The following is a 22,676-nucleotide window of genomic DNA, read 5'->3' as shown; positions in this document are numbered from 1 at the left end:
AGGAAAGAAGGAAACTGGAGAGACAGAAAGAGAAAAGGAGAGAGAAACAGTAAAAGAAAGGGTTCTCTGTTGTTCCACAGGGTCTGATTCACAATACAGGGATATTCTGGCATGGGGTAGTGGGGTGTGAGATGCAGTTGTCTTTGCTTATCCTGTATTTTTTGGCTTAACTGTGTTGAAAATACCTGTCATTAAATGTCAAAGATCACAAAACCATTCAACATGCATGCTTGCACCAATTGTCTAAACTCGGCACTCAGAGACAAATCAACGTCCTGTAATCTAAAGCAGTAAAGGCCCCAGCATAAAGCCGAGAGGCACACCTGCCTGGAGCAATCTACCACAGCTTTCAGGTGTTCTAAATTAACTAATCTACTCACCATTACAGAAAAGTATACTTTGATGTCTAACAAAACAACAGGGAGGCAGGAAATCCCAAATGACTGGAAACTGAATGCCTTCCTCCACTCTGCTAATGTCATCTTTGACCCTGAATGAAACAAGTGTTGTGTGTTGCCAAGAGGAATTAGAGAAAATTGTGCATGGGTGAAAAGATATTCATGTTGTGCTGAAATTCGACAGTCCCAGAGGTAATGTAATTTTCTCTTAGATAATGGCAGTTAAATAATTTTCATTGGGGGCCAATGTATTGAACAATCAGACAGGACCAGAGGGGCTCAAAAACATTAAGTACGAATAAAACCAGTGGTGGGAATGTTAAATTGGAGTCAGTAACTATGAATGTACAACATCAGATTTTATTAATGTTTTCCTGCTAATTTGCATGTTATAAATACTCTTAAAAATCAATAAATAGGAATACTATGCTATGAATTAAGATGATAAAGGGAACATACAAAGTTTCATATAGTATGTTTTTCTAACATTTCTATGGATAGTTCTGGTGAAAAACAAAATCTAGCTGGCTTTTGGGAGCATGCATGCCATAGGTGTATTTTTATGGCAGAATAATAAACCACTATGGCCTCGTCTCGGCTGGCAATCAAGGGTGTCCGCATCAACTGTTTCGACAGGACATTGACTCCCTTTGTCTGCTGGACACATTCTCAAACAGATACACACACAATTAAGCTAGTAGCCAGCCACAATGTTCCAAAAACTATAGGATAAATTATAGGACTTTGGATTTGTTAATGGTTCTAGATGGTGTACCAATGGTCTACAGACACAGTTAATAGCTGAAGCTGATTTTTCTCCCCTCTCTTAGCATTAAAAACAACATGCAACATATTATGTAAATACCTAGAAAATAAATTGTGCAAAGATATGCACACATACACAAAGCACCCCATCCTTTGTCATAAGCAATCAAAGCACTGAATGTGTTCTCCAGAGCTGGCAAACTAAACTAGAGTTACCACTGAATAGAGGATAAGATGATCACATTTCCCTATTGGATTTGACCACATTGTACATGCAACTGGGATAAAAGCTGTTGCTAAATGGAAATATGACAAAAACACACTCTATATAAGTACACACTGTAAGCCCCAATAAGTTGACATGTACACAAACTTTCATGCACAAACTGTAATTAATCAAAATTACCATGCTGCTCAGTCAGAAGCACACACAGACCTCTTTCAAAACCTGAAAGTGAACGTTGACCGATTCTATTAGCGGCTAAACCAGGCAAACTGAGTCGGAGTGTTTATCATTTGATACCCACATGGTAACTTCCGCTGGTGATTGACAGGATGGATTAACTATGCCTGGGTGCACTAATCAGCGGTGCTGTGAAATAGCAGAGTTTGGCTGCTCATGCCTGCCAGTGATAATGTTGGCCCAAGTATGTTAATACCACCCATTGTGATGGTAAATATGAGATGAAAACAATTCAAATGTGGTCATTCACCCTTGCCTCTTCTCCCAAAATCTAAATATTCCACTTGCAATTAATTAAAATATGCTTTTATTTTGAGCCAAGTCAGTCTCTCAAAAATTCTAAATGGCAACTTGTGTATATAAACACCCTTATTGTAAACACTCAAAAGTTCCTCTAGTCATTTTGTGGTTTGAATGTGTAGAGCACAGAGATTCAAAGTCTTAATGGACGAGATGGTGAAATACAATTGGAGCCCCATCTAATGCCTGTTGTGTTTGAAAGAGAGCGAGAAATATAGAGGGAGAAGAAAAGCAAGAGAGACATCTAATTCCATCAGGGCCTGCAAATACAGCAATACTCAGCTGCTGTCATCTCGAGGCATGAGGGATGGAGGTATTCACAAAGCCTTTGAGTGTCCAGTATGGAAAACACATACTATAATATCCCATCAACCTCATGTTCCACTCTGAGCATGGAACATCTGCATGGATTGAGGAAAATTTAGGAAAAACTATCTGAAAACACAAAGAACTCAAATAAACGAACTTTGGCATACACTGTGTGTAGAAAATTAGTCACTCAGTTGGAGCAATAACACAATTTATTCACAACACACACATGCGCACGCACACACACACACACACACAAAAACAGAGTTTCCAGAATGTAGTCTTACAAAAGCAGCAGGAGGCTGTAGTTTTATCTGTTAATAGAGAGAGCGAGGCTCTAAAGGTGAAATCTTGTACATCAAAGAGAGTGGAACAAGATGAATGGTCTGTCTGACACAGATACCAGGTGCAGTTGAATACAACAGATCGGTCTGCTGCATTCAATGGAAGAATGGAGAGGAATGCACCACAGAACACAGCTAACAGTTACATCATGCCTCTGACAACTAAAGACCTTTTCTGCATTGTTGTAGAGCTTGTTTTATCCGCTTTGACTATCTTTAGAGTGTTATCTAAATTCTACATACGTTTGGATGCAGGATGTGATGTGCGTCTGTTCAAAGGGGCATTCATGACATGACTAGCTGAATGTGTGTATGCGTGTCTTTAACAGGTGTGTGAGGTGAGAAGGGTTTTGTAATGGCAGGTGAGGTGATAGTTGGATATTCAGCAGGCTCTTGATGTCAAACACAGCATCTCAAGTTGCCTTGAGTGGGACACGGTGTGATAAGACTGTCTGAACTAGTGCGGCAGACTACTAGATCAAAAGTACATTGTTATCATTCATTATTTAAGAGTACATAGCAACTCAACTTCAATAATTTAGCAGTTGTTCACTAGTCACTAACTCATTGACTAGTGAGCTACTAATGTTGTAAATGATTACAGAGTGCATCCCAGACACAAGATGACACCAATGATGTCATGACGTGCCTCATGCTTTCATGGTTTCGGTCCGCCTCTGAGCAACACCTGGTTAATTTAAGAGTTTTTTAAAGCAGTTCAGACCATCTCAAAGGTCTGTAGTTTTATTCTCTTGTAACATTACAAACTCTAGGTTCACTGTGTCACATTTGTGTGACACTACAAGTTAAATACGTAGCAGTCATAGGTTAAAAAGAGAGAAAAAAAAAACCTTTCTTGATGCATTTATGTGATTTACAACTAGTCCACTAAGGCCCTAAAACTAAAGCAATCAGCTAGTAGCGGTTTCTGAAAATTGTTCAGTTTGAGTGAAAACTTACATATGCATATCTAACACATGTCTCAGTACTCCAAAGCATTTGGCAGTCCAATTTGACTAAAAATAATGGAATTTAAAAAGTTAACCAGCCAAATTCAAGTTCAGTCCCCTTTTGCACTGCTAACGAAATGCTGCACCACTGAGCCACAGGAAACATTAGAGACATTTATAATTTGGCAAAATAAGTATATTTCAAATAAATGCTGTTCTTTAACTTTCCATTAAATAAAGAATCCTGAAAGAAATTGGAAAAAATATTGAGCAGCATGTTTTCAACACTGCTAATAAAAAGAAATGTTTCTTGAGCAGCAAAGCAGCATATTAGAATGATTTCAGAAAGATCATGTGACACTGAAGACTGGAGGAATGATGCTGAAAATATAGATTTGCCATCACAGGAATAAAATAAATGTTTTTGATCAAATAAATTAGGCATAAGAGACGTCTTTCAAAAACATTACAAAATCTTACCAATGATTAACACATTCATATGCCATGGTATTTTCATGGTTATCCAGGGAACATCAAAATAATTCCTACCATGCTATTATTTTGAAGTGCCTTGGATATGATTAGATAGAACTGTTGCATAATAAAGTAGATAAATAAAATATGATCCACAAGTAAATGCAGAGATTAACAACAATTAAACAATGACAAATAATAGAATCCACGCATACATCTTCACAAACATGTTTCACAAACAATTAAATTCAAATAAGAGATTTGCAAATAAAATCCATATTCACAAATATCTTTTAATGTTACAAACACAGCTTTGCCTGACTTTAATTTATGAATGGCTTTCTGTGGATGTGATGCATCCAAACCAAACGGAAATCATTCATCTAAGATCATTATGCTACAAATCCATTCATGGAGTACCATGAAAATGTCGTAGCAATTCAGCTAAATAGATTTAATGGTGGGGCATGTCTTTTAACTATTTTCATCATAATGGTTTTCCCCTTTCTCAGCTGTGGCAGCAGTCAGAGATCAGTGTGTGGTGGCCCGGAGGTGTGTTCAGGTGCGCTCTCTCTCAGGCGTCTTCCTCTCCTCTGATGTACTGCCGTTGGCTATGGTTCCCCTCGGCATTGGGTAACCCTGAGCCCCTGGGGTCTGATCTCTACTGCCCTACATGTAAATATAAATGAGCCCATTTGATTGGCCTTTCAGGCCGGGTGTGCAGGACACTCATGAGAGGAAGAGGCTACTGTTACACAATAACAGATGCTGGGATAAAAACCTTGGATGCTTTTGAGAGTATTTAGACAACGCCAACAAAGCATGTAAACAGAGCATTCTCATATTGGTGTACAGACAATATATCAATAAATAGCAAACATAAATGACGTTTTATTACATTTGACTGAACATTATACAAAACTATTATAAATACACAAGGATTCTGTCTAGACTCCAGGATAGCTCTGTTTGCACAGGCAGTTGCAGATGTTTTTAAGCTGCTCTTCCTGGCAGGTGACACAAATAGGGCCTATTAGGCCTCATTAGGAGATTATGAGGTGAGAAAAGAGCAGAGACCTGTGGTGCCCCGAGGCCTTACGGAGGCCCATGCTCACCCTAATGAACACACACAAACTCTTAATGCTCAGATTATGGCATAGACAGTGTAGAGCCCCAGGCAAGAAAAAAGATGGTCTCTGTGTGTTTTATATCACCTGACACATCCAGAGCCCCAAGGAGAAGGATGGGCTGTGTGTGCTTTTTTTTAGTAAAGTTTGAGGACAAATTTGCTTAAAAAAAAAAAACCAAGAGTTTATTCCTGTGAAGGCAAAGCTGAATTCACAGTCTTCAGTGTCACATTATTCCTCAGAAATCAGAAATCCTTAGAAAAGCTACAATCATTCAGCAGCAGAATACAGTATACAAGAGCGACACTCTGTGCTGCACATAGGCATGTCAAGGGAATGTTGTGTGTGTTCATGTGTGGTGTGTGCACAACAAATTCTCCACTCTCATTCGGGTATAAAAACAGCTGTTGGTTAATGAAGATCTGGTGGATAAACTCACACACTGATTAGACTTCTGTGTCAAATGTGACAATACTTTTCATTTTGAAGAACGTCACTATCTTACCATTTTACTTCTAGTACCTGTCGCTACGGTTTCAGGTGATAAACATGAACAGAACGAGCTTGACTCCTGTTGCATGCTCATAAAGACAGTATTTAAGACACTGCTGTAAGCTGCTATGAGAATAGGACATATCGAGCCCTGTGAGAAAATGAGTCTGTCAATCCCAAACACCGAGTGTGAACATAGACGAACACGCTGATTTAGTGCTCAAAAACAGATTCATATTTTTTTCAGAATTCTTTGATAGAACGACAGTTAGGATAGAAAGAAATGTATTCCTTTTTTTGTTTTTACATTATAAATATCTCTGCTCTCACTTCTTATCAATTTAATACTTTCTTAAAAAAACTGTGAAAAAACAGTAGTGTAAATAAGCATGTTTGTACTGTATGTTTTACCTGTCCTGACATATCCGGGGCCAGAGGAATCAGAGGCCATAGTGAGGAGTAGATGCCAAAGAAGACTACCCACAATCCAATGCTGCCCCAGATGGCAATGTGGCTGAACTATAAGCCAGAAAAGATGAGAGAAAACAGTGAGTTGAGGAGATTCATCATTCTGCTGATAATACTGGCAGCCTGACACTCAAACAGTACAAAAACTTGTCTGAAAGATGTATTATAATTTTAGGCTAGTGACATACATAACAATAACCCTTAACACACATGAATTTTACATGAACACAAGCTAAATCAGAAGTGTGCACATATGGGAGCATGTTACACACATGTGTTTTTGTTTAATCACATGAACAAGCATTTGAGGCATGAAATTTGCACATTATGTGATTTTGTGAAAATTAAACTTGCAAAAAAGTGCAGTGAGAAAGACTACATTTTTAACATGCACGAAATAAACTTTATGGCATACGTATATACAGTAGTGCGCGCGCACACACACACACACACGCACACACATATATATATATAATAGTCAATAATTTGGAATTATTATGATTTGAATGATTTTGAAAGATTTCTTATGCTCACTAATTCTGCATTTATTTGATTAAAAAATACAGTAATAGTGTGAACTTTTATTACAATTTTAAAAGAACTGTTTCAGTTTGAATAGATTTTAAATTGTAATTTATTCCTGTGATGGCAAAGCTGAATATTTAGCAGTCATTACCCCAGACTTCTAAATTACTATATTTTAACTAAAAGATAAAAGTTAAAAAAAAATTAAATTCAATATTAAATAAACAATGAATTAAAAAAAAAATTATTGCAATTTTTACTGCATTTTGATCAAATTTACAATGACATCATAACTGTTAATTACATTATAAAATTGAAGCAACACTGCACTACAATTGCATTTGTGAATAAATGCTTCGATTAACAATGCAAGCATGACATCATATTTGAATGCTCTGAACTTTTCCATGACATCAGCTGCAGAAGAAATGGGTGAGTGAGATGAGTGAGAGGGGTAGAGGAGCGTGTTTCTACTGATAGAGGAACAATAAACTCAAAGGAAATGTGACAGTGAAATGGGAGAGAAAAGAGAGAGGGATGGAAAAAGTCTTCCAAATGCTCACCATGGTCCAGGAAGATGTCTCCAGCCCAGCCTTCAGACAAACTGTGATCACCACAAACTGAGAGAGAGAGAGACATTCTTATGTTCTTATCTGAGCTGCATGTACACATAAACAGATTAGATTGTAAAGATTTAAGATCTAATGAGAGGCAGTCAGCAGACAGGAACTTCTAAACAGTTTCTGTTTGAAGTACAGTTTGAAATAGAGCAGATCAGCTTCATTTTCATTTCAGTACATAAAATGTTGGCAGAAAAGGGAGCGAAAATCCTCAGTTAGGCCAGACTCTGATCAGAAGGAACATTTCACAGCAGGACAACCGGGACAAAGTGTCAGGTGATGGGGAGGACACAGAGACGCTTTGTGAGGATCTGAGGACCCAAATGCACTTACTGTATAAACCATGTTGCCTAAGAGGAGATAGTCTGGTGTCTTTCCATTTCCGAAGACGGTATCTGTGAGGAGAATCAACAAGAAGGCTTTTAGAGTGAATGATCACATGCTAACACACACGTGTGCATACAAACACAGCTAAGTGAGACGGAGCTTAATACTCCATTAGGTTGCTGAGCTCAAAAGGGCTCTAATGCTCACATTTAAATGGACAAGAATACCAGAAAAGGACTGTTCACATACATGGTGCGTGAAATACAAATTACAATTTAGACTTGATATGATTTAGACTCAGATTTTCTAACATTAGAGGAAAAAAATTAGGTATTAAGTCAAAAATTTCACAAATGCTACTGACTGAGCGTAACCTATACTGAATAAGTGTAAAAAATGTTTAAACATTCTCTAGGACGTCCTGTTAGGGTCAGAACCATGGCCTAGTGGAGCTGTGGTGCTCATGTGGGTCATGCAAGTTTGCATCTGACCTCTTTACGAATTTCTACCCTTTCTTCACATTTCCCATCCTCAAGAAAGTGGTCAAAGGCCAAAAAAGCATTTACGCCTGTTTAATCTGAACCAACAAGCTTGTAACAAACTTATCCTCTTCTTATGACATGCCTGTGCTCCAATGGTCATGTGAATAAAAGGTAAGAGTGGGTGTAAAAGGAGCTGTTGACAGCTGTACAGAGAGGTCTGGAAAACAGATCCCCCTAAATCATTGAGGATTAACTGAGCATAGAGACAATCTGGGTTTTCTTGACTTTTCAGGATGATAGCTATTGGCTTGTGGTAATTGCTTCAGAAAACATATCTGATTAAATGGTAAAGGCTGCTTAAAATCTGGAAATGCCACACACAAAAGTGCACACATGGCGGAGGAATATTAGTCATTCTCCGATTGTAAGTGAGAGCGGATGATCCAAAACCATCAGCACTCTGGCACAGCAAAACACAACGGACACCACATGTGGATCAGGAAGGTATGTGTGTTTCAGTGTGTGTGTGGTGCTGACAGGCTGTCAGTCAGACAGTCACTGGTGCTTTGTTTAAAAAGCAGGTTTGATTCTGACTGTGTGGTCCTGAAGTCAGCCAGATAATTGTGCTGACACGCACACAATCTGTTCACATGCATTGCACACTCCTTTGTACATGCTTACGAATACATGTAAAGTGCAATTTATAGACCATAGACCAAAATTAAAACGGTAATTTACTGTAAAGCTCTGAGATGACCTCCATTACATGAGGAAAAGGTAAAAAATTTAGCTATTGACTGAAATTGGCTGTTTTAGCTCTCCATTACATGTTCATGAGAGAAATCATTATTATGAGCTGAATCTTTAAATAAATCAGTGGATCATGTTCACAAAACCCCATGATTGATTCGTTCACAAAGTTTAACTCACTAAATCTGAATAATCGTTTCACAAAGATTATCTGTGAAAGATTATCTGTAAACCATACATTTTCTTTAAATTTTTAAGTAAAATTAGGCTCATTTTGTCACACAAAGAAATCATATATCTTTGGAATAGATTTGGAATATAGATGATGATTTTACAGTGCATCTCTTGAAGCTTGACAGCCACAGTCCTCATTCACTTTCATTACAGTATATTAAAAAAAATATATTTTTAAAACATCTACTTTGTGTTTAATTGAAGAAAGTCATACAGGATTGGAAAGGCATGATCAATTATGAAAGTTTTCACTTTTGAATTAAATATTGCTTTAAATGAGTATGTGGAAATGGAGAAAAAGAGAGTGTGTGCTTGTGTGTATACGAGTAATCTTGAGATGTTCATGGTGGCCAATGAGAAGCCAGAGTAGACCCGTCTTTCAATATGACGCCCACGGACCTAACCCCCCCCCCAAAACTAAAAGTAGTGTGAGAGAGAGTGTGTATGTGTGCTTACCGTGCTGGAAGGCCTTGAGAGGAAACCAGAAGAGGATGACTGAGTGAAACAGACCATTCAGACAATGAGCCCAGAAGACCTGCAGCAGAGTGGAGGAGGGGAAAAAAAGGAGAAGAGAGGCATGAGAAAGACCATGGCCACCCTAACCCTGCTGGTGACCCTTGACCCCCAGGCCTTTATGTGTTCTCAGTGCTAGGCTAAGTGGAAGGTTTGTCAGGCCTCCATGCTCAATGTCCACCCCGCTGACAGACTCTTTGTATATCCTGTGAGTGAGGAGAGAGCAAGAAAGAGGGAGAGGGGAGGTGCGCCAACTATATGAGAGATGTCAGTGAGCAGTGTTTTTCTGCCATCGCTTCTCTTTTCTCTGGAGTTAGTTGCCTCATCGAATTTCCCCAACCATTTCTTTGTGAGTTGTGAAAAAACCCCAAATCCTTAATGGATACTTTTAGTACAAATACAGACAAGTTTAAGAAATTAAGATATATGAGTCTGTCGCAACAGTGCATGGTTATTTGGGAGCACGGAAAAACTATCGCTTACAAAGGTACGGTATAAAGTCTATGATTGTCTGTGACTGTATACAAGGGCATGTGGACTTTGGATGTGCCATTTAAACAAATATCCTCCTCCAAAAACTGCCTTGTTTTGAATTTACATTATACATGGACATGGCCAATCAAAACACTAATAAGCGATGTAGCATGAAACAGCCGTGAAATGAAATCAGGTCCGTCACGGGTCCAGTTTCCAAACCCCCCTTTTTTTCCCTTGGTGTTGATCTTTTCACCTCTGCAAAGTCTGAGACTGTTCACTGCCCAAAGACACAATAGATTAACCCAATATTTATAAGGAAAACAGCAAAATACTTGTGCTGAGAGACAGTCAACAGTATTAAAATGTCTTTTTTTTATTCACTAAATTAAATACAAATTTCTCAATATGAACAAATGTTAGAGGAATGAATCAGATTTAGAGTCTGCTAGAGAGATCCATTTTGTGAATCAAACTGGTTCAGGAATAGATCACCCAAAAATTAAGCTTCTATGCTAATTTATTATTATTTCTGTATTATTTCTATCAATAAGGACTTTATGGCAATAACTTCATAATATAGTTTTAAGTGAGGAGAAAATATAAATTTGTTTATTAAATTATCAACACAAATTGAATTTTCTTTAAAGATTCTCATAAAATGTAATAAAATATGTATTTTACAACAAGTGTTAAATGAGCCATGGTGTGGACGTATGGGAATGATTACACACAGTCATGCAAAAATGAATCAAATCTCTCGCTCTCACAAACACACACACACACACACACACACACACACCTCCCTTCACAATTTAGGGTCAGTACGTCTCTTATGCTACCAAGGCTGGATTTGATAAAAAATACAGTGCAATATTATTATATTTAAAACGGTTTTAACGGTTTGATATATTTTCAAAAGTCATTTATTTCTATGACGGCAGAGCTGTATTTTTTAGTAGCCATCACTCCAGTCTTCAGTGTCCCTTTTAATGAATTTAATGCATCCTACCTGAATACATTTATTAAATAAGTTAAAAAAATAAAAAAATCTTACTGACCCCAATAATGAATCTAACTTTACAAATAACTGTGTGGTGGCCATGAAACCTCTTGAAGTGGATGGGATGCAGAGAAATGAGAGGAGAATGAGAGAGTGAGAGAAAAGAGGAATATCCTGAGATTGTCTTGTTCTGTGTTGTTTCACAGAGGCCCTGTATGACCTCTCGGCCTCTTTGCCCTGACCCCCTCACCTCCGCTATCGGCAAAGCCAAAGAAAGCTCAGGGCTCCGGCCTACAGACAGTCGGCTCATCCTAAACCCACGAAACACACTGCAGAAGGGCACTATGACACAGCCCTCATATTCTTTGAAAAAGTGGTGTTTGCTAAGTTTATACTTAAAATGTTAATTTTTATAACCCATCCCCTACTAAGCTATGGACATTAATCCATCTACAGTAATTGCACTTGAGATTTTCATATAGAAGGCAAAAAATTCCAGACTTAAGGACTTTCATATCTATAGATAAGACATAAAGTGGTGGGATAGGTTGCTAAGAATGTAGGTGTGAATGGCTGTCTGTCCTGCCTGAAGAAAAGCACCGCAAGCTTAATTGCTTAAACAGCATGAAAGGATCAACTTTATTTTGTGCCAACTATTGCCAGACGCTGTAATAAGCCTTTTCAAACTATGTTGGGCAACAGATAAAGCCAGAAAGGGACAGAATAGAAGAGAGAAAGAGGCAGAAAAAGGGAGGGATACAGGCTGCAGTGTGTTAAATGAGTGTAATAACCACTATCCTGGTGTCTACTCGGGGCTTTCTAGTTATTAGGGAGACTTTAGTGTCAAAGCTATGTAATTAAATGTGAAAGGGGGACATGGTGGGTAAAGACCTAAATATTTCACACTCTTTGTTTCTCCCCCATCTAATGCATGATCTTTCACTCTCTGCTTCCACAAATAAAGTGTCTGTTCTGTACACAGATGACGTGTATAAATCTGAAACAGGGATGCAGCACATGTACAGCTGGTCCAATCAGCAAATAAAATCAGTAATGTCTCCAATAACATCTATACTAACATCAATTTTCATGTCAGATTTTTTACTTTGGTACAATAATCAATAAAATACATAAATAGGATGGAGGGAAGAGTTTTTTTTGCGTAGTTCAGAGTGACAAATCGTACCAGCATACTTTGAGGTCAAAATGCGTAGCCGCTACGCAAAATGAACTTCTCTGCCCATTTCAGACTGATTTGTAAACAAATAGTTTTGAACTGGTTTAACTGATTCAATAAAAAACGTTTTGTACAATAAGTTTATATATCAGACACTGCTATTCCTGAGATAATGGAGAAAAAAAAATTACATTTGGACTCAAAAGAATCTTTGATTCACAAATTGGACAACTCCATTCCACAGACTTCCCTCTCCACACATCCACTAACTATTTCTTTGCTTCCTTGTTTCCATGCAAATCTATCAATTATCATTTCATTATAGAAAAATAACAGAAAGCTGCCTATGATGATATATCTAATAATATATAGAATTCACCCTTTTCAATCCAGAAACTCTTCTGTTGTAAAAACGAAGGTGTTTGTGTTACAAATGGCCAGTAAATCGGTCTTTCCCTCTCTCTCTCTCTCTCCTGACCCCAGGGGTTGTGTTGTCTGTAATCTGTGTCAGTAGCCGTGTTTCCACTATCGAGCTAGGACCGGGCGTGCTAGTGCGTGCCAGGGCCAGTCGCGTTTCCACTGTCACTTCCGGGGCTTGATCGTGCCTCGCCGGGGCTTCCTCGGGGCCAACGGCCAGGTTTTTTCGGCCCGACGAAATCCTTGGGCCAAAGCGTGCCAGCTGGGGCTAGAGGAGGAGTTATGAACAAAGGCGGAGTTTCTCCGTGTCTAGAGAGCGTCAGCGCGGATCATTTCAGAAAGATAACAGCTTTAACACCAGCATTAAACACTTTTTTAAATAAGTTGAGCTCAAAACTCACTTTCAGTCAGCAGCGAGTGTTTGAAATAACTTGATCCAATGTGGATTATAATCACAATACAAGGCAGAAATATTTATAAGTGATGAAAAAGACCATGCACGCGGGCATTAACATGAAACATGGTAAATATGACTGCTTGAAGAAATCAGACGTCAGCTTCTTATTCTCTATCACAATCGTGTACTTATTTAGTAACTTATACTATCTGTCACAAGCCTCGTCTCGAGAGTTTAGCTCCACATAGCCTATCATAAAAATATAATAATGTTTTTGTTCGGGAGCCTTTATAAAAATAGAGATATTATGATTCATTATTAATGTGATGTATAGGCTACAAATAAACAGAAACAGACTTGTCTGAATAAGCAGGCTATTTTCATAAGCGTTAAAAATAAATAAATAAAATAGAAATAAGTGTATTTATGTGTGATTAATTTTGAGTCTTTTTAAATTAAATCAATATGATCAATGTATCACTTATTCTACAGTTAAAACATCGATGCTTTTGAATTTGAATATATAACAAAGCATGCAAACAAACTGCCGCTTTTATCATGTTGTTTTGTGATCGCGCATGTTCCAGTGACTTATTTCTTAGTTTTCTGATAACTTCTCTTTGATAGTGAAATAATGAGGTTACATGACGTTGTTCTGAGAGGCGTGTAAAGGGCGTGTTTTAGTGACGTGCAGCGGTGCTTCAAGCTCCACTGTGGAAACCCTGCGCTATTCTGGCCTCGTGCTACTGGCCCGAGGCTATGAGCCCCGCCCGGCCCGCTTTAAGCCCTGGCTCGCACTGGCCCGACAGTGGAAATGCGGCTATTGTGGTGGTAAATGGCTCTCCCCGCCTCAGGAGCAGGGCTGTGAGGTGACACCAGCACAGACACGCTGGAGCTGGAGACCACACAGCTTTATTAAAGTAAATGTACATAAAAGTAGGAAAGTCAAAAACCTTTGCCTTATTTATTCTTCATAGACAGCCATACATTATAAACTCAATTTATGTGCTCAATTTTTAAAAGACTAAATTAGGATTATCATATATATATATATATATATATATATATATAAGACATTGTGAACAAAGCTTCACATTCATACTGACCTGGAATAGTTTATGACCTTCTAAAAAAGGAGATGAACACTCAAAGACATCTCAGATAAGCAGAAAGGCTGACAGAGAGGGACAGTTTAATGGATGGCTATACCAACAAAGTCCTGCTGTTGACCTGCATCTTTACAATGTAGAGAGTTGGAACAGGATCTGTTTGTTCAGTGGGGTTTCAGCCTGAGTGCCAAACTTTTCACCAAACACAGGTCAGAAAAGTGTACTCCGCATGACCTGTCTACAGGGTCATCTTCATCATCATTAACGGAAATTCACTAAATAACTAGTTTATGGCATAAGTTTTAAGAATTTTGCATATTTTTAAGTTCATAAATATGTTCCATCTGCTGTTTAAATCATTCCTTAATCAGTGGGCTGTTCATCTCATCGGTGCAAACACTGATGGGAGTTTGAGCTAAACTTAGATTTAAACTGCATGTTTGCTTTTACCTTGGTGTTGAAGCCCATTGCATTCTGGGAGGTTTTGTAGAGTTCAGGGTATTTAAGCATGTTCTCTTTCCTGCAGGAGCGTTCGAAGATGCCCAGAGTCAGAGGAGGCAAAGCAGTGAAGAGCTGAATAAACATACAGATGAAAAAAAAAAAATACAGAAAATTAAACTGAAAGTCAAACTGTTATGCAGATAATATAATGTGTACTGAAAAATTTCTCAATTATAAAAATGCAACACAGAAGCACTAGTACTAGGACTTCACTTATAGATTTTTGGGCCCCACTGCAATGTCTTTCCCAAAGATATTATTTCAAGATATTATCCTAGTCCTCATTATAGAAATGACTCCGTGATTAACCGAGATGACAAACTGTTACGTAAACTAAAGAAAAGAAAATAAAAATAAATAAAACAGATGCCTTTAAATAAATCAATACCTAAAAATACATGGCAGTGTGAAGAAAACTATTTCCTAGCCTGAGCAGCAGACGTGTTCCCCTTGTCTGCTGTTTTCATTTGCTTGCTTGGTGAAGCTCAGTGAGCATGAAACTTTCTAGCATTTATCATATTTGCAGTCTCCCTCTGTTTGCAGAAATCATTCCAAAAGAACATCTGTCACTTTGCCTGCAGCTTGTTAGCAGATCGGCTGGATGCTTTCGTTTTTCTGCGGTGCTCTAACGTTTCTTCGTGTAGCAGCTGTTGAAAGCGAGAGGGGTGGTATTATGGTCCAGAGAGGGTAGTGGGGTCAGCCGTAAGTGTCTCTCACTGGCCCAGCTGAAGTTGCCTGTCTGTGGCTGAAACGGTCTCCTGGGCTTTTCCATTCAGGGGTTGTTTCGGCCTGTTGCATCCATCCTCTGGCACGGTGGAATCCATCCTCTCTCAGATAAAGAGAGAATGTGCCAGGCCAGAGTTATTACTGGCCTCACAATGCCAATTATCCATTATACAGGGCTGATGGGAAGCAGTGTTCAATTTTTTATTCTTTGTTCAGGTGTGAAGAAATCATTTCTGGGGATAATCAGTGAGTCGAGTGGCTCAGTCATTTTTCCTACTGCGTCTCTTCAGTTGTTTATGCAAAATGGAAACACGTACTCCACCCGGAGCATTTTTTTCCCGAATAACTTTCCTTCCTGTTGAAAACATGTTAATTAACAACATCAATTTCTATCACCAAGCCCTAAGGCAGCCCAGTTCACAGGACTCAACCCAAACGGCCGTGTGTGTGTGTGTGTGTTTAAATGTGTCTGGATTCAACCTGTCCCTTTCTCATCCACGGCTGACCTGTTTAACGCAGCTCTTTGAGGCACGAGCGTCTGTTGTTGCAGCACATTCAGGACATAGTTTGGACACGGAGGGAATAAGGACTGACAAGCGGTCATAAATAAGAGGGAGATTTTTCAGGATGGCGCTGACACGGGCTGCAGTAAAGGAGCCGTCTGGGGTGCCGCGGCTAATGAGTTTCTAGCCTGAGCTCAACAGGGGAGGCATTCTAACACATTCCCTCTCAAAGTAATGAAGAGGGGAGAGTAAATCACACCCAGACAGATGTGTGAACGCAAACACTCTTACCACGTTGTACAGGCCGATGCACCAGCGCTCGAACAGAATCTGACCGGAGAAGCCATTCACAAATGCAAACCAGATCTGAAAGACAAAAAGACAAGGGAACGGTAAACGACTCATCCATGTGATCATTTAAAACAGAGTTTAACATTAGACCCTATTAAGTAAAACACATGATTAAAATAAACAATTGAAATATATTAATAATTTAAATTTATAAATGTATAAATATTAATACAATTAAACTATTACATGAAATTAAATCATCATTCAAAAACAAGAAACAAAACAGTCTTTTAGTACATGTAATGAGATGCAGTGATAATAAAAAAAAAAAAAATTGCTTCCCAAGTTGTCCTAAAGGAAATGGTAACATATTAAAAGGGTGATGACGGGCCATATGATAATCATTACAAGGTAAATGTGTGACTAAAAGGTAAATGCATGCTATTGCTATCATTAATCATATATTCCCCACTTTGTGTGTGCTTAACTCTGGTTCCTAGCGGATTTTAATTTAGGTTGATCGATGGCTGTTGTTTTCTGTGGGGCCTCTCAGTGCTTGAAATGACCAGAGGGAGAGCGATCTCTCGTTAAACTGGCAGTGAACTGACCCCATCAGTCTTTTCTACAGTCTCATACACTGAATCACTGCAAAGAGTTTGTTCCAAGATCAGTCTTGGAGAATAAAGAAGCCAGATTTGGCTCACTTTTTCAGATACATAGTGGGGTCTAAAAGTCAGACCATAATTAAAAATTCTACCGTTGTGCGTTTTTAATGATATAATACTATTCTTCCGTTACAAAACAATTAGCAAGCAAACATGCAGAAAATGTATAATACAATTTTTAATTCAATGTATTTAAATAAATAAATAAATTATTATAAAAACATAACATTTTGATATTTTAGTGATGATACATAAAAAAAACAATAAACAAACAACCTACTCAAACAAACAACTCAAGTACAAATAACCTAAAAAAAAAAAAAAAAAAAAAAAAAATTATATATATATATATATATATATATATATATATATATATATATATATATTATATATTATATATATATATTATATTATATATATATATATATATATATATATATATATATATAAATAGTATTTTTAAAGTATTTTTAAAGTATTTTTATTTTGTTTTAAGATAATGGAAATGTTTTTTTTTTTAAATGACCTGCCCAGCCGCTAAAAGCCACAGTTTTAGATTATAGTGCATTTTGATAAAAAGAATAATAGTCCACTAATCAATAAGAACAGCTGTGAGAAGAGACACATAAAAACAGTTAAGCCCTGCTTTAGGAAACATATACTACATATACTGCCAAGGTTTTCAAAACATCTAAACATACTAGAGAAGCCCCACTATCTTGTCATGCGAAGCCATAACCTTGGCTTAACACATTATTACTCGGCAGACAACCAGGTGGGAATGAGAGAGGAAAGGTGTTTGTGCTGGAGGTGAGAGAGAGAGAGAGAGAGAGAGAGAGAGAGAGAGAGAGAGACTTCAACAGTTCCCATGACTTCAGCCTTGACTTCAAAATAAGTTGGAGACTGTACCAAAAAACAAAAACAAAACGCCGGTTCAGTGCAAAAGGACTAGATTTAACAATTTAAAGAACTGAAAGATGTGAGTTATTGCTTAAGAGTGGAACCAGGGAAAAGATCACAAATGTAAAGGAGAAGAGAGAATAATGTGTATGGAGTGTATATGCCATGGAGATGGAGTCCATCACTTAATATATCTTATTAGTTTGACTACTCTGGCACACAACTCTGTCATAGTCGTCTAGAAACCTGAAAAATGTGATCATATCAGACAGCAGCTGTAAGGGGGGGGTGGGGGTTGACAGTAATGGGCAAAAATGGGATGGGAAAATGAGAAAAGGGTTGTATGACTCCAAAATTTTAAATAGTTTCCCCCAAATTATGTAATTTAATACCAATTTGCAATCTATACTGTTCAAAAGTTAGAGACGGTGAGATTTTTCTTTTTCTTTAAACAGTAATATTAAATATATAAATTCTATGTATAAAAATATGTTTTCTATTGTAATATTTCAGCATCATTACTTCAGTCTTCAGTGTAACATGATCCTTCAGAAATCATTCTAATATGCTCCTTTTTCAGGACTCTTTAAAGAGAACACTATTTATTACAGTCATTTGGAGGAATTTTATGATACTTTTATGGTGCTTTTTCTAATTTTTGGAACTTGTGAGACCCTGGTCACCATTCACTTATATTGTATTGAAAAAAGCAGTGTGAACATACAACCAAACATCATCACATTTGATTTTGGTCTATAAAAAAAGAAAACAAACAGGTTTGGAATAATATCAGGAATTTATGAGTAAATTATGAACCAATTTATCTTTAAATGAATAAGAAATGCTTGAGTCAAAGTTCAGAACACAAGCAGCACGGTTCAATTTTTGCTAGCCTTAAATGCGGTGAGCTTCTCCGTTGTATTTTAGACTACAGTAATTGTGAACCTGAGAGGACCAAACATTCTTCAGTACGTGTGTGTGAGAGGCTCGACGTTTGAGCAGACACCACGTTACTGTGCAGTGCTGCAGCCAGGCGGACATTTCCTCGCTTCATTTAACTCCATTATGAAAGCGTGAACTGCTACAAATTTTGGGGGTTTTGACAGAACCCTCTCCAACTGTGGCCCCCGCCAGTCCTCACAAACACAGAGCACATCCACCAGCCTCTCTCTTTCAATAGAGTGAGCCAATGCGTAAAAATGTTCCCAAAACAAATGTCTGTCACCCCTCCCCTCCGGCATCGCTATAGAAAAAGAGAGAGAAAAGAAGAGAGGAGAAGTGACCCCCACGGCCACGCCCATCCATTCCAACTCACATTTTCCTTTCCATCAGGTGCATTCTACCATGATTTTGTTTTTAAAAGAGATCTGCTGCTTCTGAAACCCATTCGTACACACAAACGCGAATAAATTACAAATATTTCATCACGTTATGTTGTTTTCCTCCTCGCAAACAAATTCCCTCATGACAACAATTTGATCAAAAGCCACATGAAAATCCAAATAGCCATGGCCAGAGGCATGCTGGTAGTCAAACAGGTGGGTCAGAGAGCTGAATTAATGCGAGTCTGCCTCATTCAGGGGCTAAAGGCTGCAGGATATTGTTGTGCTAAGTCAAAATAAAGCCTCCATTCATGAGCAGCAGTACATGCATATGAGAGAGCGTTTTGGCCTGTGAGTACCCCTCTCTCCTGCTTCCATCAATGAGACAGATTCATTGATTTACTCATTAGGGGCCGAGGACATAGTGTGGAGGGCTCTCTCTTTCTTCTCCTCTTCTGGCTTATTCAGAGCCATTCGGCGTGGAGGTGTGACTGCCCTCTACCCTCTGCTGCACAATCTGAAAAAGCGAGGAGTGTGTGTGTGTGTGAGTGGGAGAGACAGACAGAGAGAGAGAGAGAGAGAGAGAGAGAGAGAGAGAGAGAGAGAGAGAGAGAGAGAGAACATGTGTCCCCATGAGACTCATCCTGAGGGGGTCTCAGCGTATTTTTCTCAACCCATTCTCGGTCTCCATGATGGGTAGGAAGAACCCGAAGGGAAAAGAAAAAAGAAAGATGGCACCACTTTGCTCCATGTCTCTGCTTGAGAATCCAGCCAAAACTGGCTTAGCTGTGTTCTGGAACATTGTCCAAGCTGGTTTAGGTGGTTGAGCAGCTGGACCAACTGGAGGGATCTGGCTGACCTTGGAATGGCAATAAACTAGCTACTATATCATAAAAAACAGCTTGACCCCCTTAATAGTAGGGCTCTAGATCAGTAGGTCACCCAAATATATAAATATGTATATTATAAAAGACATCAAAATTAAATAACTTTTCAAAGTAAAAAAAGGATATACAGTTCATTGCAATTGACCTGAAGATGTGACACTGAAGAAATAAATGACATTTAAAAAAAATATATAAAAATGTAAAATATTATTCCACAGAGTTCTTAATGCAGTCTTGGTGAGCACAAGAGGTTTCATTCCAAACATTCCAAGAAATCTTTCCAACTCTAAAATGTTCACCAGTAGCATAAAACAAAAAAAATGCTGGCAAGACGATGAGAAAGGGCCACTGAATTGCAAGTGTGAGTGACAGAAGAACCGAAAGAACCAGTTGGATGTTTCACAACGATGGCACCAGTGAGACTGCAGGGCCCAGGGCTTCCACTCAGGCCTGCAGTCTTTCTCTAAAACTGCTGCTCTGTTTGAATGAGGCCCTTGTAATTACCTCAGAAATGCTACTTGTCCGTCAGCCCTTCTGGTGCCTGCTGAAGAGCTGTCAATCAAGCTCTCAAGAGCCCAGCAGGATAATGACAGCAAGCACAGTAATTTGGTTGTAAGAATGGCTTTTTGCATGTCTCAAAGCAGCTAATCCAACCAAGTTTCTGAAAAGTTTTTTTTCTCCAACCCCGTTTCATTTTTGCTCATGCTGAAAGAATGCAAGACCACAAACCAAGGACTAAACAAACCAACATGACAAATGTTTACTGTAGGTTAACCCAAACTTATTTGTCTGACAATGTATGGAAGATCATGTGCTATGTGTTTACAGTTGGAAACAATAGTCTGAAACAACAGAAACCATTCTAAGGCTGCGGTCTATACAGGCAGCTGCCTTCTTAGAAAGAATATTAACTTCAGATGAAGCCAAGTAACTGATTTGAAAAGACTGAACACTCTTCAAAGGGAGCAGATGGCTACGAACATCCTTATTCCACTTCCTTGAGGTTAATGTCTGGAAAAATGAGATGAAGAAAAGCCTTCACGGACTCAAAGGTAAACCTATTAAGGCGACAAATGTTTTCCTTTAACAGACCCTTGGGAAACAAATGTCTTGAATGTCAAGCTCTTACAAAACAGAGGTGCTTTTGGTGTGAGGCAAGGAAACAGTAAAGCCTTGCCCTATTCTATTCGAAAGGCCCCTAATGGAGAGGGGGAATACATTTTCTGCTCATAACAAAAGATGGGCTGAGGAGGAGATACATTCAGCTCTAGGAGCTGGGGTGCGCTGGGTGCTTTTCAGTTCTTTTGGAGATTCAAAAGGAGAATTTAAAGAGAAAAAGACGAAATGAAATGTGGCTGGAAATATTTGGAGGGCGTGTTCGGGTAAGGCCATTTTCTGGATGTAGTTGTTCCAGTGCCGCCTCTTATGCAAAATAAAACGGAAAAAAAAAGGAAACCGATGCTTGTTTCTAGATTGATGAGAAAGTGTGAAATGTGATCACAGTTAGAAATGTTTGTGTTGAAGGGGAACTTTCACTGTGGAACAAAATACGACAACCCCACAGCAAAAGCCAAAAGAAAAATACATGAAAGCCACCCAACACGACTAGCACCGAAAATGTTTGAAATATCAAATTCATTGAGCAATAACTGCTCACAGCTACATGGCTCTAAGATTCTCACTGATTTAATCCACTGAATTTTCAAATTGAGGAAAAAAATCTTCATGATTTCACTATATTTATGTACACAACCACAGCAGCTTCCCATATCTAAACAGCACATTAGCATGTAAACAGGAAATATACATGAAAATGGGCTGAACTCATTCAAACTATACATTGCTTTATCATTCAGTGAGGGCAAAAGAAAACAACGGTCATCTGAAGTCCTGATTCATCTCCTCATCCTTGTTCTCACAATCTATAGCAGCACTGGATGCCAACAGAGTGAAATCTAAGGCGCTTTTCAGAGATTTAGCACAGCACATAAAACAAAATCAAGATGAAGGGAAAAAGGGTGCATAGGTCAAGTGGCACACAAGATCAAGAGGGCCGACGGGGAAAAGATGGATTTTTGAAGTGCTCGTGTTTCTACTGGGGTTGTACAGCTCATGAATACTGGTGTTTGGTCTGTTTTAAATTGTAGTGAGCTGCATATAGAAGGAACATTTTACACAAGAGAGATAAAATGAATAAAGCATGGATAAAACATCAATTACGAAGCTAATGTTCTTGCATTGGATGCATTAGAGATTAAAAGTGTTCTTGTCTTTGTCGGAAAGTGAAAAAGAGAAAGAAATATGAAATTCCATTTTAAACCAAAATTATATCATAATTCCGATTTACGAACATGCAAATCAAAACATCACTGGAATATTTAACATATGTTTAAATTTGGAAACACGCTTTATATTTTGTTCTACTGTAGCCCTAAACACATACTAGCACAAGGCTGGCGTGACCAAAGGTCCATTTCATGGATTTCAGAGACATTAAACAAAAGAGACTTAAATGGACTAATGTTGCTTTCAGACCATTAATCTGCTGCTAACTCTTCTTTCAGCTCTTGAGGGAACCTAAAGCTTGTCCCCAAGGTGTAACGTCTCCTAAACCATGTGTGTTGCAGATCAAAATGGCCAAACGCCCCTCATGATAAAGCTGGTGCTGATAGCAGCCCTTTAACTTGTCAGTTCAGGTCTCTGAACCGGCTATCAGCACCAGGTCTGGAAACTGTCAAATCCCATCACAGATGGATGGCCTGT

At 38.4% G+C, this 22,676-nt stretch overlaps 1 protein-coding gene across 6 annotated transcripts in view; it reads right to left on the bottom strand.

Annotated features, from left to right (window-relative positions):
- LOC113091123 (probable phospholipid-transporting ATPase IA) overlaps positions 1-22,676 on the bottom strand; it is a 112,327-nt gene that overhangs the window by 8,390 nt on the left and 81,261 nt on the right. For all 6 annotated transcript variants that reach the window (XM_026256558.1, XM_026256560.1, XM_026256562.1 and 3 more), the window contains 6 exons: positions 16,140-16,214; positions 14,569-14,691; positions 9,485-9,563; positions 7,569-7,630; positions 7,179-7,235; positions 6,034-6,141 (listed from right to left, as the gene is read on the bottom strand). In XM_026256558.1, coding sequence (XP_026112343.1) covers positions 6,034-6,141; positions 7,179-7,235; positions 7,569-7,630; positions 9,485-9,563; positions 14,569-14,691; positions 16,140-16,214 — 504 coding nt within the window. The remainder of the gene's footprint in view (positions 1-6,033; positions 6,142-7,178; positions 7,236-7,568; positions 7,631-9,484; positions 9,564-14,568; positions 14,692-16,139; positions 16,215-22,676) is intronic.

This window comes from Carassius auratus, unplaced genomic scaffold, assembly GCF_003368295.1.
Source record: "Carassius auratus strain Wakin unplaced genomic scaffold, ASM336829v1 scaf_tig00214077, whole genome shotgun sequence".
NCBI lineage: Eukaryota > Metazoa > Chordata > Actinopteri > Cypriniformes > Cyprinidae > Carassius > Carassius auratus.
The sequence above is the reverse complement of the archived record's forward strand: the minus strand, read 5'-3'. Positions and strand labels throughout refer to the sequence as shown.